Source organism: Liolophura sinensis, chromosome 11 (assembly GCF_032854445.1).
Source record: "Liolophura sinensis isolate JHLJ2023 chromosome 11, CUHK_Ljap_v2, whole genome shotgun sequence".
In the NCBI taxonomy this organism is placed as follows: domain Eukaryota; kingdom Metazoa; phylum Mollusca; class Polyplacophora; order Chitonida; family Chitonidae; genus Liolophura; species Liolophura sinensis.
The window spans coordinates 4419278-4436166 of NC_088305.1; the positions used below are offsets into that span (position 1 = coordinate 4419278).

Consider the following 16889-nt stretch of genomic DNA (forward strand, 5'->3'; position numbering starts at 1 on the left):
AAGGCGGAAGGAGTGGATAAAGGGTGCCAAAACAGCGTACTGTACCAGTACTTTACAAGTTTTCTACCACAAACACATGAAGCCTTTCAAGCATAAAATAATCGAAAGTTATAAAAGGCGGAAGGAGTGGATAAAGGGTGCCAAGACAGCGTACTGTACCAGTGCTTTACAATTTTTCTACCACAAACACCTGGAGCCTTTCAAGCATAAAATAATCGAAAGTTATAAAAGGCGGAAGGAGTGGATAAAGGGTGCCAAGACAGCGTACTGTACCAGTACTTTACAAGTTTTCTACCACAAACACCTGAAGCCTTTCAAGCATAAAATAATCGAAAGTTATAAAAGGCGGAAGGAGTGGATAAAGGGTGCCAAGACAGCGTACTGTACCAGTACTTTACAATTTTTCTACCACAAACACCTGGAGCCCTTTTACAGCAAAAAATAATCGAAAGTTATAAAAGGCGGAAGGAGTGGATAAAGGATGACAAAACATCATACACATTTAACTTAAGGCAAAAGTTGTAGGTTGATTTTGCAAACGATGTCATACAATTAACTTGCAGGTTAAATTGGTACGATACAAAGGAACAGTGACTGGTTTCGGTATTTTTGTGATTTCATGTCTTTTTTGCTGAATAAAGGCAATAATAAACAAAGACAGTAACAGACAAAGGCAATAATAGACAAAGTCAATAAAATACAAAGCCAGTAATACACAACGGCAAGAAAAAAATGTACGTGTCACTTAGCCAATAAGCGCAGTCTTAAAGCCTACAGAATGACATTGTTCGATGGATTTCCCCTCATTTAAAGTCTTGAAACGTCGTTACTCAGATTAACATTGTACAGTATTGCATGATGACGATAGGCACCAAAATTTCTGTCACATGATTGCATAGATAACAATGGAAACATAGCCAATGTGCGTTAAAATAGTTGTGAGAAAGCCTACAATAATAACTATTAAAATAAGAAAAAGAGAAAAGGTCGAATGTTTGTGAATGATAAGATCGATAACATATAAATACATAAGTATTGGCGCTGAAGATATTTTTTCGGGATTCTTTTCGTTTTTCCGGCAAGAAGTGTCGGTACCTTCGTGTAGGGGACCGACATTTTTTTAAAACCACTGAGACAGATCTATTGATGAATTTTCATGTATGTCAAATACTGTCTGAAAAAATAAATCCATGACTGACTTATCGTAGTAACTTGTAATTTTACTGGCATTTTTACACAAAAATGCATTATAAAAAGTGTTGTGTTTGAAATGTGTGCTTACAAATGACTATTTGCATGTTGTTATTATGTAATGGAAGAACTAACTAAGTATTAAAGGGAGGTTTTGTAACGTTTACTTAAATTATAAAAATAATCAACAATGTAAACGATTATTACAGAAAAATAAACCAACGAATATTAACAGGTAAGAAAGTTCGTTGGCTCTTAAAACATAGATAAAAGTTAAGATCTCAAATGCCAATTTTTCTGTCCCAAGAAAGCCTCAGAGCAATTACCTTCACTTTTATGAATTGTATATATTAAGGTTGACAGATTGAAGGAAAATGCAGCACTATAGGTCTTATATGAAAAAAAACACAAAAAAAACCACAAAAAAAAAACGTAACCAACGTGTCGACGGAAGCACGGATCAAGCAAAATCTTCACTTATTGGCCAGCATGAAAAGACTATGCCGACGAAATCTGTTGTCTTGGTAATTACACCTGGGTTTCCTTGTGGAGAGCCAGGGAGGAGGACTCAAAGCTGGAGTCCTGAGTACAACTGACTGGATTCCCAGCGGCCTGTATGGGATAGTTCAAGGTCTGTATTGGGTACTCTGTCTGCGTCTCTGGGGACAAGAAAAAACAACAACAAAACACATCCAGAGATTACCATTTGATAACTGGAACTGGAACAAATCAAAGAATGACCTAAATGTCAGCGACAAGACCCGTAGGATACAGTTCTTTCATAACATATTTTAAAAGAAATTTTTAGAATGATTTAAATTTACTATTTAAATCTATTCTTTACTTCTTTAGACCCAAAGTCGTACGTGGTCCAATGATGATAAAGCATCGTCACGTAAATGTAAAACGTTACAAAAGTGTTTGATCCCTTGGCGGGCATCTTTGTCGAAAACTTGTGTAATCTTTTACAGTTTTGTCGCAATGCTATGAATTCTTTATTTTGAGGGCTTAAGTGCAGTATCGGATTTAAAGGTAGGCTACATTCATAGTGTTTTTGGTGTCCATGCTGTTCTGCGGCCGACGTGGTGAGCACACCAACGGGGCGTAATGACCCAGAAGCCCCTCACCAATGCGGTCGCTGTGAGTACAAGTTCAACTCATACTGGCTTCCTCTCCGGCTGTACGTATCAAGTCTGCCAGCAATTGGCGGAAGGTCGTGGGTTTCTCCCGGGCTCTGCCCGTTTTTCTCTCGCCATAAAGTTGGCCGAAATAATTGAAATATTCTTTGCTGCGGTGTAAAACACCAATTAAATAAAGAAATATATAAATTTATAATGCCAATTTAACAAATACAGTAGTTCGTATTAATGTCTGAGCTCACATTACGAGTGTAAACTTCTCAACAGCGTAAGCCGTAGGTCACGTGTACTAAAATTACGAAATCCGGAAGGCATTATACTAACATGCATATTACAGACGATAATTTCACACATACAGTTTACAACGAACTTTCTGCTGACACGTAGATCTATTTTATTTTTGTTTTTCACTTCAAGCTATATGTACCTGATTGTTGAGTATATTTAACTGTTCGTCCAGACAACGAGCTAGTCGTAAATACATACATTGGTTCAGGTAGAAATAAGTGATGCACTTAATGTTAACAGCAGTTTATTATATAGACGTAACTGATCTAGAATTACTCCAAATCCTGTATTGTCGCCACATATAACGTACAATCACATGAAAACAATGACAGGGTTAATGTTATAGGAATAATGCTTAAGCTAATTGTCAAGAAATATCTTATATTCACCTTTATTGGCAACAGCGACGTTGAGGGCAAATGTTTGGTCGAAGAAATCCCGCAAACGTTTGATCAGCCAAAGGAAGACAATCCAAGCCATGAAACCTGTAAGGAGTAACCATGAAATGACTCTACGACAATACAGAATTGGGACTCGAACCGAAGTTCAAAGGATACTATAAAAGGAAGGCAGGGTTTTAAGGAAATGGAAGAAAAATATGCCAACAAATGAGAAATGACATCACTGAACTGGTAACGCAGGTCCAGCTTGTCAGTCCCCAATTCGGTCTCTCGTCACAGCAAACTACCTCATTTCGGAGTACCAATAGATCCTGATGAAACTCATGTCTCATGAAGAACGCTGAAAAGCTTTGTGTAATATAGACCCTGAACTCAGTATTAATATGTAAAACCAAGTGTTTTATGAATTTGGGTTTTTCGGATGTAATATGTTGATTATAAGTCTTTATTTATTTATTTATTTTGATTGGTGTTTTACGCCGTACTCAAGAATATTTCACTTATACGACGGCGGCCAGCATTATGGTGGGAGGAAACCGGGCAGAGCCCGGAGAAAACCCACGACCATCCGCAGGCTGCTGGGAGACCTCCCCACGTATAAGTTTTTAAAACAACATAATTAAAACAACAATGAATGGTTATGGCTTAACGCCATTTAAAAGGATACAGAATCGACGCTGAATGACTAACAGTGGAGATATATCTTCCTGGGTTAAATCTTGCAACCTTGGTCACGCTTGGATAAATGTACCATACTTAAAATTCTGCTTAGGCAAAGTATAACCTGTGCTTGTCCATCTCTTACTTCAGCCAATGAGAATCTATATTGTACGCCTTAAGCACTGTTTTAGCCATTTCAAGGCCCGAACATGCTTAAATATGTAAACATTAAATACTTTGTTCGATGTGATAATGAGAACATTCAAAATTAAACAAAATTAGACTGGCATTTTTTACAATATAACAACAATATTGAGATAAAGTCTGAAAGTAACTGCTGTCACCTGAGTAAATTCCTGATTGCATATCTGTCTATACGCTGCAAGTTTGTAAAATAATACTTAAATTATACAGGGGAAACTTACAATCATGTCACCTATAGTATAGAAGACGAACGACTGTGTGATAATAGATTTTCAGTGACATTTAATCGGTCAACTTGAAATGTCTGTCTGGTTCAAGCCACGTGTGGTAAACTGAATCAAAATGATAGCAGTGTTACTGATAGCCGTTAACACACGACATCTCGACACTATTGGCCCAATCAGTGTTTTGTAGGGATCGTTCGTGTCAAAGTTTAAACCGTCTCACTCAACTGGGCATTGTTAAGCCAAATGAGCTAAGTCTACATAGATAAACTCTCTTAAAACATAAGTGTTAACACTGTATACTTATAGAGCACTTATTAGAGTTCCATATATCTGACCACTTTTATTGAGTGTTAATATTTTAACACTCTTCACAGGTGTTCATTTTCCAACTCCATTGAAAATATTAATTTTTTTTTTAACTCGGTCAGATAATGCGTATAATTGCGGTCACTCCTTTGATCTCTTTACATTGTTAAATGCAACACTTTAGTCTTTAGAGTGAATGAACGTTGTTACAATGCAACTTGAAACAAGACATTGTAATGACTGAATGAAATGTTCCAATAATGTATTGAGGTAAGGTACGGTATGTGTGAATGCTATTTTCCAGCAATGTCTTTTTTTAAACGAATTCCTTATAACAACATGTCACTCTTTGCAAACGGGACCAGTTATCATAAATTATTACTCTTTTAGAGTTGCAATCTGTGATAATTTATTGCACCCACCCCCAAACTCTGAGAGGGACTTGTCTGATATAATTATTCACACAAGTTGTGTGTTTATTAAACGAATAACACCGGAGAGAAATTGGCAGTTCTTTAACGGTTCTGTGGTGTAGATATTACCCGATGGTGAGACGTTGAATGTGACAGGGAGCACATTGTAGGTGGTGATGATGGTTCGCGCGGCGTTAGCCAAATACAGCACCAGGGACATCAGCAAGACAACCACGGGAACCACGGAGGGTACTGACACTTCCCAATCAGTCGAGTCACATCTGTAAGATAAACTAAAACTAGGTATATATTTCATGTAATGCGAAATCCCCCTACCCAGGCAACGTAAATTTAATTCAAAATGATGGGAATGACACATGACCAAGAGTCTATACGATAACCCGCAAATCTCGCTCTAAATCGTGATTTCACCTTACATGACTGATACGACAAAAACGCGAACTGTGTATATAAAATCGGCCGCTAAACAGTTTTACATATACGATAAGGCTGCTGCTTGTATAATGCTTATTTGGAACTATATCCTCCAGAACAAATCGACATGTCCACAGACAATATAATGGTAGGCTATATTTCTGACGATCGGTTAGGTTCTTCCAATAACTGAGATGCAAGGAATTATGTTGAAATGAATTCCCAAAAGCATGCATTTCGGGGTTATTACCATCTATAAATCACTGCTTGTGAATTTGCACACCGGCAAGGACATGCGTATAAGCAGTTGGAATTTTTTTAATTTTGAATTTTTGTGTAGAAATTGCGTACATTGTGGATATGTAACACAAACGCCATAGTCTCTAAACTGCTGGGTGTACATGGCTATGAACATTTGCCACGATACTGTGTACCACTCGTATTATCCAAGAGCGAGGCGTAATCGGCGGTTATAGGCTAATCGTTTAAACTTATCAGCAAATAGGCCCACTACGGGAGGTAGAGATCACTCTCTCCTAAAAACCCGAAGAAGACTTACATAACCGTAGAAGATGTGCTATGCTGCAAATAGGCTTTAGGGTTAAGCTTGTTTTATAGGTAATTTATCGTCAGTTTAAACAATACTTCGATCATGTCATCGTGGTGCCTCTTTGAAGCAGGCCAGGCTTCGAAGACAATGGACTATTAACCTACCTATTTTAGTTTAGTAGCGAAAAAGGAAGCAGGTTAACAGAACCTAGGCGCCGAAAAAAGTTTTGTTCTGTATCACAGAATAGCTTTGCTGAAATTGAGCTGAATTTAATTTTCTTGACAAGCCACATGTCACTAAACGTCGGAAAAAAAATTTTTTTTTTCTGAAACACAGCAGTGCCTACCTGTCCGCATCGTTGGTAGAACGAAGAGACGCCTTGCTCACTTGTCTAGGAGTGTCTGCGGAGAAAGTGGTTCGTCGGTGTCTTTTGACGGAGGCCTGTGTAAGAGGCTCAAAACTTGCGCGATAGACGTTTCCAGTAATGGTGTACTCTTTGGGAAAGGTCATACTGTTGTCTCCTCCACCTCTATTAGTTAAATAAGCAAAATAAATAAATAAAAAACCAAGTGTTTTGGTGAAGTGATTTTTCACCTAAGTTGGAGTGTATAATATTCATATCTGTGCGTAATAAAGGCATTTCAGCTAATTACAGTTCATCAGTGTACAGCTTGACTGTGGCGACTTTGCTCCTGCACAAGATTCCTTTTATCACTTGAGCTCTCTTTCAGAACTTTTCAATTCTTATAAAGTGATACTATTTTTGATTTTCTCTCTACCATTGGTATGGCAAGAAAGCTGTGATATTAAACTACCGTCTGTGTTCGTTATGTGACTTCTGATATCCTTTATTGACTGAATAGTAAATGAATTATCCGTAGTAGATAGACTACTTGACGTTTTATTGTCGCGATAAAACTGAAATATTGTTGAAAGCGACGTTAAAACTTTCACTCACTCACTCACTTATCAATGTACAGAAAATTGGCTTAAACGAATTCCACAGGTGAAACGTTGAATTCAAGATTTTATTCATCTTTAGTGATCAAATGTCATAAATGAGTAAAGGGAATTATCAAAAGAACACGTTTATTAAAGCAGCTATCTAGTAAGGAAAGAATGTATCCTCATAACTCACATATTAACTAGAGGTTTAAAGAATGTGTAATGGTTAATGACGGAAGAAAATACTAAAATACAAATAAGAACTTGGTTACCGTAGCAACCGGGTGAAGTCAGGACATGAATCATACAATCTACACAGGCCTAACCAATAGGTATAGATGTCATTTAGAAAGTGGATTAAGTAACAGTATTATCGTTAATAGGGATTACACTTTCTGAATATAGCACAGATTCTAGTGCTGAAATTTGGCTGAGACCATTGCGGGTTTCGAGCCAGCGACCTCAGAGTCAGGCACCTAACCGCCAGCAATACATGTCAACATGTCTAGACCACTCGACCAACAGGCCTTCCACAAAAATGGAAGGTAGTTGACCGGTAGACTTTACAGCGAACATGTATTACCCCTCTGATGATCACAAACGACGTCACTCCCTTAGATAAATATATCAGATAGGTATAGATGTCATTTAGAAAGTGGATTAAGTAACAGTATTAAGAGAAACCGGATAGAGATCGGAAAAAAATATGTATAAGTTATTTTGTCTCGTTACACAAAAAGATTTCCTGATTTCGAATTTGAATTAATTTGTTTGATCTTATCAATACCATACCATCCATATTAAAACCGTATCGCCACCCCCACCCAGCGATATAATAATGACAGCCGAAGGTCTGGACACACCACTTTTGCCAAAAGTATCTACCAGCCTAAAATTAAAAACACGTATAGCTCAAAGTCTCTGATTGTAATAGCACTGAGATAAAGATATGCGGGTTTACACGTGCTTATAATCACTGAGATTGGTTACTGGTTGGTTGTTATGTAAACCACAGAATTAGACACACACACATATAGGGACTGATCGCCGTATGCATGAAGATTTCATAAATTCACGAGAGGCCATATTTGATCGGTTACTTGTGACCATTTGTCAAATATCCCACTGTTGTCACTGCTCTTCATTCGATGGGTTACTTGTGACCATTTGTCAACTATCCCACTGTTGTCACTGCTCTTCATTCGATGGGTTACTTGTGACCATTTGTCAATTATCCCACTGTTGTAACGGCTCTTCATTCGATGGGTAACTTGTGACCATTTGTCAATTATCCCACTGTTGTCACTGCTCTTCATTCGATGGGTTACTTGTGACCATTTGTCAATTATCCGACTGTTGTCACTGCTCTTCATTCGATGGGTTAGTTGTGACCATTTGTCAATTATCCCACTGTTGTCACTGCTCTTCATTCGATGGGTTAGTTGTGACCATTTGTCAATTATCCCACTGTTGTCCCTGCTCTTCATTCGATGGGTTACTTGTTACCATTTGTCAATTATCCCACTGTCTTCACAGCTCTTGATTTGATCGGTTACTTGTGACCAATTGTCAATTATCCCACTGTTTTCACTGCTCTTCATTCGATGGGTTACTTGGGACCATTTGTCAATTATCCCACTGTTGTAACAGCTCTTCATTCGATGGGTAACTTGTGACCATTTGTCAATTATCCGACTGTTGTCACTGCTCTTCATTCGATGGGTTACTTGTTACCATTTGTCAATTATCCGACTGTTGTCACTGCTCTTCATTCGATGGGTTACTTGTGACCATTTGTCAATTATCCCACTGTTGTCACAACTCTGGATTTGATCGGTTACTTGTGACCATTTGTTAATTACCCCACTGTTGTCACTGCACTTCATTCGATGGGTTACTTGGGACCATTTGTCAATTATCCCACTGTTGTAACGGCTCCTCATTCGATGGGTTACTTGTGACCAATTATCAATTATCCCACTGTTGTCACAGCTCTTGATTTGATCGGTTACTTGTGACCATTTGTCAATTATCCCACTGTTGTCACTGCTCTTGATTTGATCGGTTAGTTGTCACGATTTGCCAATTACCCGACTGTTGTCACAGCTCTTGATTTACTACCCATCATGTATTTTTATTATCTCATAGGACTTGGATGTCTTACTTGCTTTTGTTTCTCAATTTAATACCTGTACTTGCACACGGAGAGAAACGTTTATTTCAACAAATTCAATTAAGTTAACCAAAGTGTATTCCCTCAGTGTATATGCCTAACGCTTCTATATATCCATTTGAGGGCCTTTAATAATTCTTATTATTATTATTATTATTATTATTATTATGCTCCATCAGTCCCAAAATGACAATCTTAATTGGGTGGCAAATGTTATACATGGATATTGCTAAACCAAACATATAAACATGGCAAATACATACTGGACAAGATTTGTGCAATACACAGTCAAAATAATTAACTTACTTTAAAGGTGGTTTTCGTTTTCGTATGTGAGTCTTCTCATAGTCGGTGATCATCTTTTTCACCGTCACACGGCCGGCCTTCATTGTTAGCTGTATTATGTACCTGGGAAAATAATAACACAATTTAAACACTTAAACTGTGAGTCATTTTTAGATCTATTTATAATGCTAACATACTCTATGAATACATACCTGTAACTCTTACCAATTATCTGTTACTAGTATTGGATGTTTCTCAATTTAATACCTGTACTTGCACACGGAGAGACACTGAACATATGCAACTTAAGCCTTCTAACCAGCGAGGCAAATCTAGTAAAAAGTAGGCCACAATATAACCCAAGTAGCGAACACTCAGGGGTAAAGGTGTAAAAAGAAATATGCATCTTGATCATTAACATAGCGATAATATGAAGTCGTTTCTGAAGCGAGATACATGTAATTCCTCCTAAATACGTTAAGGTCCGTAGAAAGACCCTCAAAAACTAGATTCCAAGTGTTTTGAACCATTTTATTTTTGTGTGTGTATGATCAGACATAACATTTGTAAACACCACAATAATGTTGTCCAAAGATGAAAATAGAAGTACAGTTCAAGTCCATATCATTGGTATTCATTATTATATGGTTCATAAAGCCCACAATATACAATTCAAGAAAACACATGCAATTTAAATGGATCTAAACACAATAAATCAAGGTAGTTTTGAATGTACATTTTGAATAATCTTTCGATTTAATTAAATTTGCTTAGGCGTTTTTATACAACCTCCATGTTTCCTTCTCTAACGGCTCAGTGCCGGGCGCCTAGCTACGAGAACAACGTTATATATAAATAGCCTAGGCCGGCAACTAAGAGATTAAACACGTACATAAATCATTTGACCTTCAGAAATCAATCTGATAATATGGAGAATAATAGAGAGATCTTCCTGAACAAGGCGTGTGAAATCGATCACATACAAACAAAAACAATATTACAACATCGATCAGGGCCCACTTCTAGCCAAACTTTCTAAACAAATTTATGGTGAATTCCCTTAAATAACGGTTCCTTACGGCGTTAAAACCTAACGACCACGTCATTTACGTAAAACGTTATGCATTTTATGAAAGTCAGCCGCGCTCTTTAATTAGGAATTGTATGTCTTTATCTATCGGGATTTTTCTGTAGTGTACAAATTAGGCATGTGACGCACCAGACAGGTATTGTCAGATAAAGACAAGTTAAAGGCTAGGGGGCTCTTTATGTAGGTTACATAATATCCCCTAAATAACTGAGGAAAATATTTTCCTGGGACAATTATGTGTGGAGGAGATCAGCACAAAGACCATCAACAGCTCAAATCTGCTAAGGAATGTTATAAAAAATGTTGGTATTCAATAGGCATCATTTCAGCCCCACACAATCACCTACAGTCGACGAAATATGACACCTGTTGACCTCATGAAACGGCTACGCTGACTGATCATGTGATGGTACTATAATGATGCCGGTATGTCCGGCATGCAGGACAGAGATATTCAGATTGGTCTGAACATATCTTTTGATAAGCAACATAATACACAATATATACACGTTACATTGCACCATATTTATTTATTTGATTGGTGTTTTACGCCGTGCTCAAGAATATTTCACTTATACGACGGCGGCCAGCATTATGGTGGGTGGAAACCGGGCACAGCCCGGGGGAAACCCACGACCATCCGCAGGTTGCTGTCAGGCCTTCCCACGTACGGCCGCAGAGGAGGCACCATATTTAATACCTGCGTTGGGCACATACTTTGTTCTGGGCCTAGGTATTTTTCTGGGGGAAGTTATGATGATAATTCTCCTTTAATAATGAACTGATTTCAGTTCAGTATTTTTAAAACGCAGTAAAATGTTATGAATAATCGTTTGCCCACCAGTACATCACTGCACAATTACGTCATAATAAATGTTAAATGCTGTTACCCAAGTCTGTGCTATCTTACGTCTACGTGCTGACTTACCTAAAGGACATTCGCCGTCATCCCCATGGCATAATCTAAGATTTTAGAAAGCAATTTTCTTAGATAAATTTGCATCCACAATATAGTTCCTTATGGAAGAAAAGCCCCTTTTTGGATACACAGTTTTCTTCCCCGTATTTATATTACAGTTAAAAGTCACAATATTAAGCCCTTTCTAGCTTTCGAATGCTCCTGCTGAACTAAGTGTACATTGACGATGTTCAGTTCATTGGTGACTCGGTAATATTAGAGTTAAATGTGTCTGGTACAACATTAATATTCCACATATTCCATAACATTAGCCTGTCTGATAAAGTGTTATATGAATACGCTACATAATAAAATTAAAAAAAGTCTTCGTGAATGAATTGTATGGTACGCTACCACAAAGGAAAACATTATCCACATTACATGATATTCATTTTCTTTCAGTTTTGTTCAATAGATGAAAAGACGGGAAAACGGCCCTATGCAGCGTAATAAGGCGTGTGGTAGATGTATTAAATAGCCTAAATTCCTGTCGCGTATAGAGGCAATTGCGCAGCAGTCGTCCCAGACCTTGATATAATCCTCTGTCTGTAAGCTTCACGGTCGCCACAGAAGTGAAAAGAGTGTTCTTCAGTACAGCATTAAATGATCGACTGATCGATTCGTTTTTAACACCACACGCAAAACATGTCTTATTCCATGGTGGTCAGTATCACTGGATAAACCCTGAAGTAAACCACTGGTCTTTGGCAATTTACTGACAGCTATTCCCACGTGTGACGAGCACACCATATTAGGAAAAAAGAAAAGATAAGGTTAGACTACGCATACGTTCTTATGAGACTGGTAGATCGCTTCTCCCAGTGGCGGCTCTCCATCCAATAACTGATAATAAGGTATTATGACAACATCACCGTATTTTGAGTATTTCTAGAGCAGTGACGTCTATTAAATTGCAGTTAACATCACTGCTTATTTATTTTTACCTAATTCTGCTAAGGGGCGCGTTGCTACTATTTACTATGTATGCATTTACATGCAGAGTTAGAATAAAACCCCGACTCAGGCAAATTGACAAGTAGCTGTATTTCAACGCATACGTGTGCTATCATACTGTATGTGCTATTCTGGTTTTACCCGCTATTCTGTACGCTATATATACGTATTAAAAATTTTTTTATGACATCCATAAACACGCTGTTCCAACCACATAAGTTTTATAGGGTTTAGATTGTAAACCTAGGCGTACACTGTAAAATGGACTTATAACAGACTAAACTTGTCAGCAGCATGTGTGCCCTGCTCGAACACTTATATACTTGGGTTTCATCGTCGTATACATACAGGTATGAAAAGGATGGTTTACCCCATATTTTTTTCTATTTTATACCACGTTATATAGACATCAACAAAAGAACCCATTGCGGTTTTGAAAAGAATGATAAACTATCCGGGTACATCACACTACTGCACATAAGCTGTACAGTGTAACCTCATGGTGGGGTGTTCATTTTAAAATTCTATTCACAAAAGCAAGATATAGTCCACGTGGCAAGATACGGCCTCAAGAGCACAAACTGTTATTATGTGCTCAATTTCAGTCATATAATCATGCCGTCATTCGAAACGGGCTTTCACTGGGTGGTTAAAACCAGGCCTATAAAACAAAGTTTGCACATATACATAGCCTTACGTGTATTTCACTAATCGTGGTGTTTAGGTGACAATAATCGCACGACAACGTTTTACCTCAACGGCAACGGGTTTCGTAAATTTTCAGTTCATTCAAAATGTGGTTTAAACTTAGCAATCTGCGAGGAATTCTGAATCTTCCTTTTTATCTTTCACTTAAAGATGAATACCATCTTTGAACAATAGATTTATTTATATTTATTTATTTATTTATTTATTTTATTGGTGTTTCACGCCGTACTCAAGAATATTTCACTTATATGACGGCAGCCAGCATTACGGTGGGAGGAAACCGGGCACAGCCCGGGGGAAGCCCACGACCATCGTACTATAGAACCACGTCAGATCTGGTTTGTTAGCTGCCTCAATGAATGGACATGTCTCAACTTAATGTTTATTGCTCCTTCTACACAGCTGCGTATAAGATGAACATCCCTGCTTGTACACAACATAAAATCAAGTCTCCGTGTCATCAAGGTGGTGATTTATCAACTTATTTAAGCAGGTTTGCTTAGATCTCAAGACGAAACCACCACAAAACATTTTTAAACATTAACATAAGTAGTTTGATCTAATAATATTTTAAATGGAAGCGGAAGAATTTCTGGCCCTTGTTAACATTTAATCGAGTTAATGAGAAATGGTGTCACACAGGAGATCCCTGATGGCCAGTGTTGCTCCTTTTCTCCTTTTTCTTTTCATTGTCTTCTATTTGCCAGGCAACCCTGGTGAAATACATATATATCCACTTGTCGCTTATTTCTCAACATAATGCTTTAAACTTTGCACACGTAAATAAAAAACGATCCCACAAATTTTACTGTCTTTTCTCATTTTAAATATTAAACCTACTAAAGCGTTTGGCGCAAATGACACCGATGTTCTTTGCAAGACATACACTTCCATGGTTTGTGAAATGTATTTCTGTCTCGATTTCGAAGCTAACTTTCTAATAAAAGTTAGAGTAACTGCCTTTCTGCTCCATTCTGGGTCAAATTCTATTTCTAATTTATGTCAATGATGTACATGTAATTTTTTCTTCGTCTCTATTGAACTTCGTGTTCTTTGCTGATTGTACCAGATCTACATATTTGTTAGGAAATATTAATGAAGCTATAAGTGCTATGACACAAGAGCGTACAAAAGTGCAAGACTGGTTAGGTGATAATGAGCTCTCGATAAACACTGGAAAAATAAAAGTAATGATAATTACACCTTATTGAAAAGCGCTTTCATCCGATCTTCCCAACATAGCTTTAATGGGGAAACAACTGAAGTAGTATCTAACGTTAAATAAGACCTCCATGGCTAGTGCAGCACAATGACGCAGAGGCCTCTCACCAAGGAGGTCGTTGTGAGTTGAAGTCATGCTGGCTTCCATTCCACTCGTACCCTCGTACCAGCCGATGGTCGTGGGTCGTGATAAACTTTCATGCGTACATAAACCCCATATGTATGATTTTAAAAAATACGATTTCCTGATTTAAAATAAAATTTTTTAGATGTAAGGAGCTTGATAGAAATGGGGTAATGGTTCACTGTATAATGATTAAATTCTAACTCAGGAATGGATCGTTTCACATCTGTAACTTCCATCCTTTCATCTCTCCATTAGTGAGAACGAATAGGGTTCTTAATTACACTATTATAACATTCTTTGTTTTCTATCCGACTCTGACATATTCGATATGCATGTGTAAATTGATTCTACAATTCCTTAACTCTGGTAACCTGGAATATTCAAAATACATTTATCTGTGGGCTGTAGACAGTTTAAATATAGCTACAACAATCAAAGCTGTCTGTTTTTGCCTTCACCTCTAGAAATAAATGGCTCAAATTGGTCAGTCAAACGATTCGTGAATTCGTGAACATACAAGTACACTTAAACGCATTCTGTTCAATACGGGCAAAAGGCTGGCGATAGCAGGCAGGCATGGTTTGTAAGATCATTGATTAAATGACCGATTAAACATATTCAACATTTTCATGTTGTCATAACAATGAATCTGTATTGTTTTCACCTAAAATTTCGTTCATGACTATTAAAGATACTCATTTTGCTTGAATCAGAGTTACATTAATCTTTCAAAGTTGTTTTAAAGGAACCCTTTGGAATGTAGGGTGATAAAAAGTAATATTTTATGATGTTTATTTGCCTGTGACAATGTTTGTCATATAGTGAGTATTACTAAGCCTATAATCCTAACACTCTAACTCAATAAAGGTAAGCAACACACCAATAGTGCGGGTTGGGGGGGGGGGGGTGTTGTATTGCATCATCTTTTTATTTACCACTAAATCTATATTAGTGAACATTTTACCTGTACCATGTGATATATCAATAATGTGCCATTGCGTCAGTCAAAGTGCATTTGACATTTTCCTGAAGGGAACTAAACTTGAACAGAAAGTAAACCTTCCCAGAACCTGCTGGCTATACGCAAGGCTTGTAGGTTGAACTGAGAACATCGTCTAATACACAAAGTGCGTCAGTCAAAGTGCACTTGACATTTTCCTGAAGGGAACTAAACTTGAACAGAAAGTAAACCTTCCCAGAACCTGCTGGCTATACGCAAGGCTTGTAGGTTGAATTGAGAACGTCGTCTAATACACAAAATGTGTACGAGGTCAGGTAAATTCTTAATTTACCTGTCTTTTGTATAGGAACACATGCCTAGGTAGATCATGGTTGGTCGATTTTCTCTTTATGATATTTTAGAGGGGAAAATAAAGTGCCCTAAATGCGATTTCACTAACAAGGGACAGGCGGTGTGTAAGCTGATCCACCTGTCCAGTGTACGGTCATAGTCTAGTGACACTCACCCGAAAGACAAGAATCTGGTGACACTCACCCGAAAGACAAGACGGCGTTCTAACTTAATACGTTAACTCTCTGTTCGGAGTCCATATAGGTTCACAATGACAAATACATGTCGTTAAGTAGATCATATAAAACAGCCATTCATCGGGTTACTACAGACACATCTATGGTGAACCTAGGCGTTGAAACTACACATTCATATGCAAGCCGTTAATCCAAACAATCCTGGTCAAAGAACTAAAGAGTTAAGGAAGTATATAACGTAAACTGTTAAAATCGATTCTTCCAAAGAGGAGAAGTCAACAGAAAATGACCGACGGACTCGCAGAATGTTCTATGCGAATGAATCAACTGAAAACCCAAATATTCGCTACTTTATAATATGTCGTTAATCAAAATAAGTAATTAATTCAACACAATAAATATACAGCTCTACCCCTGGAGGCAAATTTATCACATGTTTTTTGTTTTTTTCTGCCCTCGATTGCTGATAACCTACCTTGAAGGATTGGTAAAACAACTCACAAATTCAGCCGCTATTCCGTGCGAACGCTTAAACAGTCTAAGACCACCTAGGATAGCCTTCTTAAATATATCAGATTGTCAAGGCCATAGCCTCGTCTTAGAAATGGGAGGGGCAAGCAATTTGGTTGGCTGGTGTCAACCACCTGATGTTCAAATTTTGAAATGGAAACCCCCTAATCTTCAGGTGGATATCATTATCTGAAGCAAAAACTTTAGAAAGAAACGAGAGACCTCAGTTAGGGCTCTCAGTTAGGAGTTTACCTCAGTTAGGGTTTTATTCTACCTGTTCACGTAAATGCTTAAATGGTAACAGCGTACATAACATCTGGCACCATGGCCTAAGAATTAGATAAACAAAATATGCAATAATGTTAACTTTATTAAACGTCATTGTATAGTTTACTCAGTGCTTCAACAGATATAATTTTTACCCTTTTTTGATTTATAGCAGGGTATTGAGCGTACAACAAATTAGGATATACAGGCACTATTCCAGGTAACTAATTTTCGTCAAGTGATTCGAATGCTAATTTTTATCAGTGAATATGATTTTGGGGATTAGTCTACGTGTATCATTTTAACGGTTGACGATCTGAACTGTTTCTTTTTTATATGTCACGTAATA

At 37.6% G+C, this 16889-nt stretch overlaps 1 protein-coding gene across 1 annotated transcript; it reads right to left on the bottom strand.

Moving 5' to 3' along the window:
* Positions 1–1651: 1651 nt before the first annotated feature.
* Positions 1652–16279, bottom strand: LOC135478010 (uncharacterized). Its single transcript, XM_064758260.1, has 6 exons — positions 16239–16279; positions 9239–9340; positions 6161–6343; positions 4959–5110; positions 3008–3103; positions 1652–1850 (listed from the first exon to the last, which is right to left on the bottom strand). Exons 2-6 carry the CDS (start codon positions 9319–9321, stop codon positions 1720–1722), a joined length of 645 nt encoding a protein of 214 aa, XP_064614330.1. The 5' UTR covers positions 9322–9340; positions 16239–16279; the 3' UTR covers positions 1652–1719.
* Between the last annotated feature and the right edge of the window lie 610 nt (positions 16280–16889).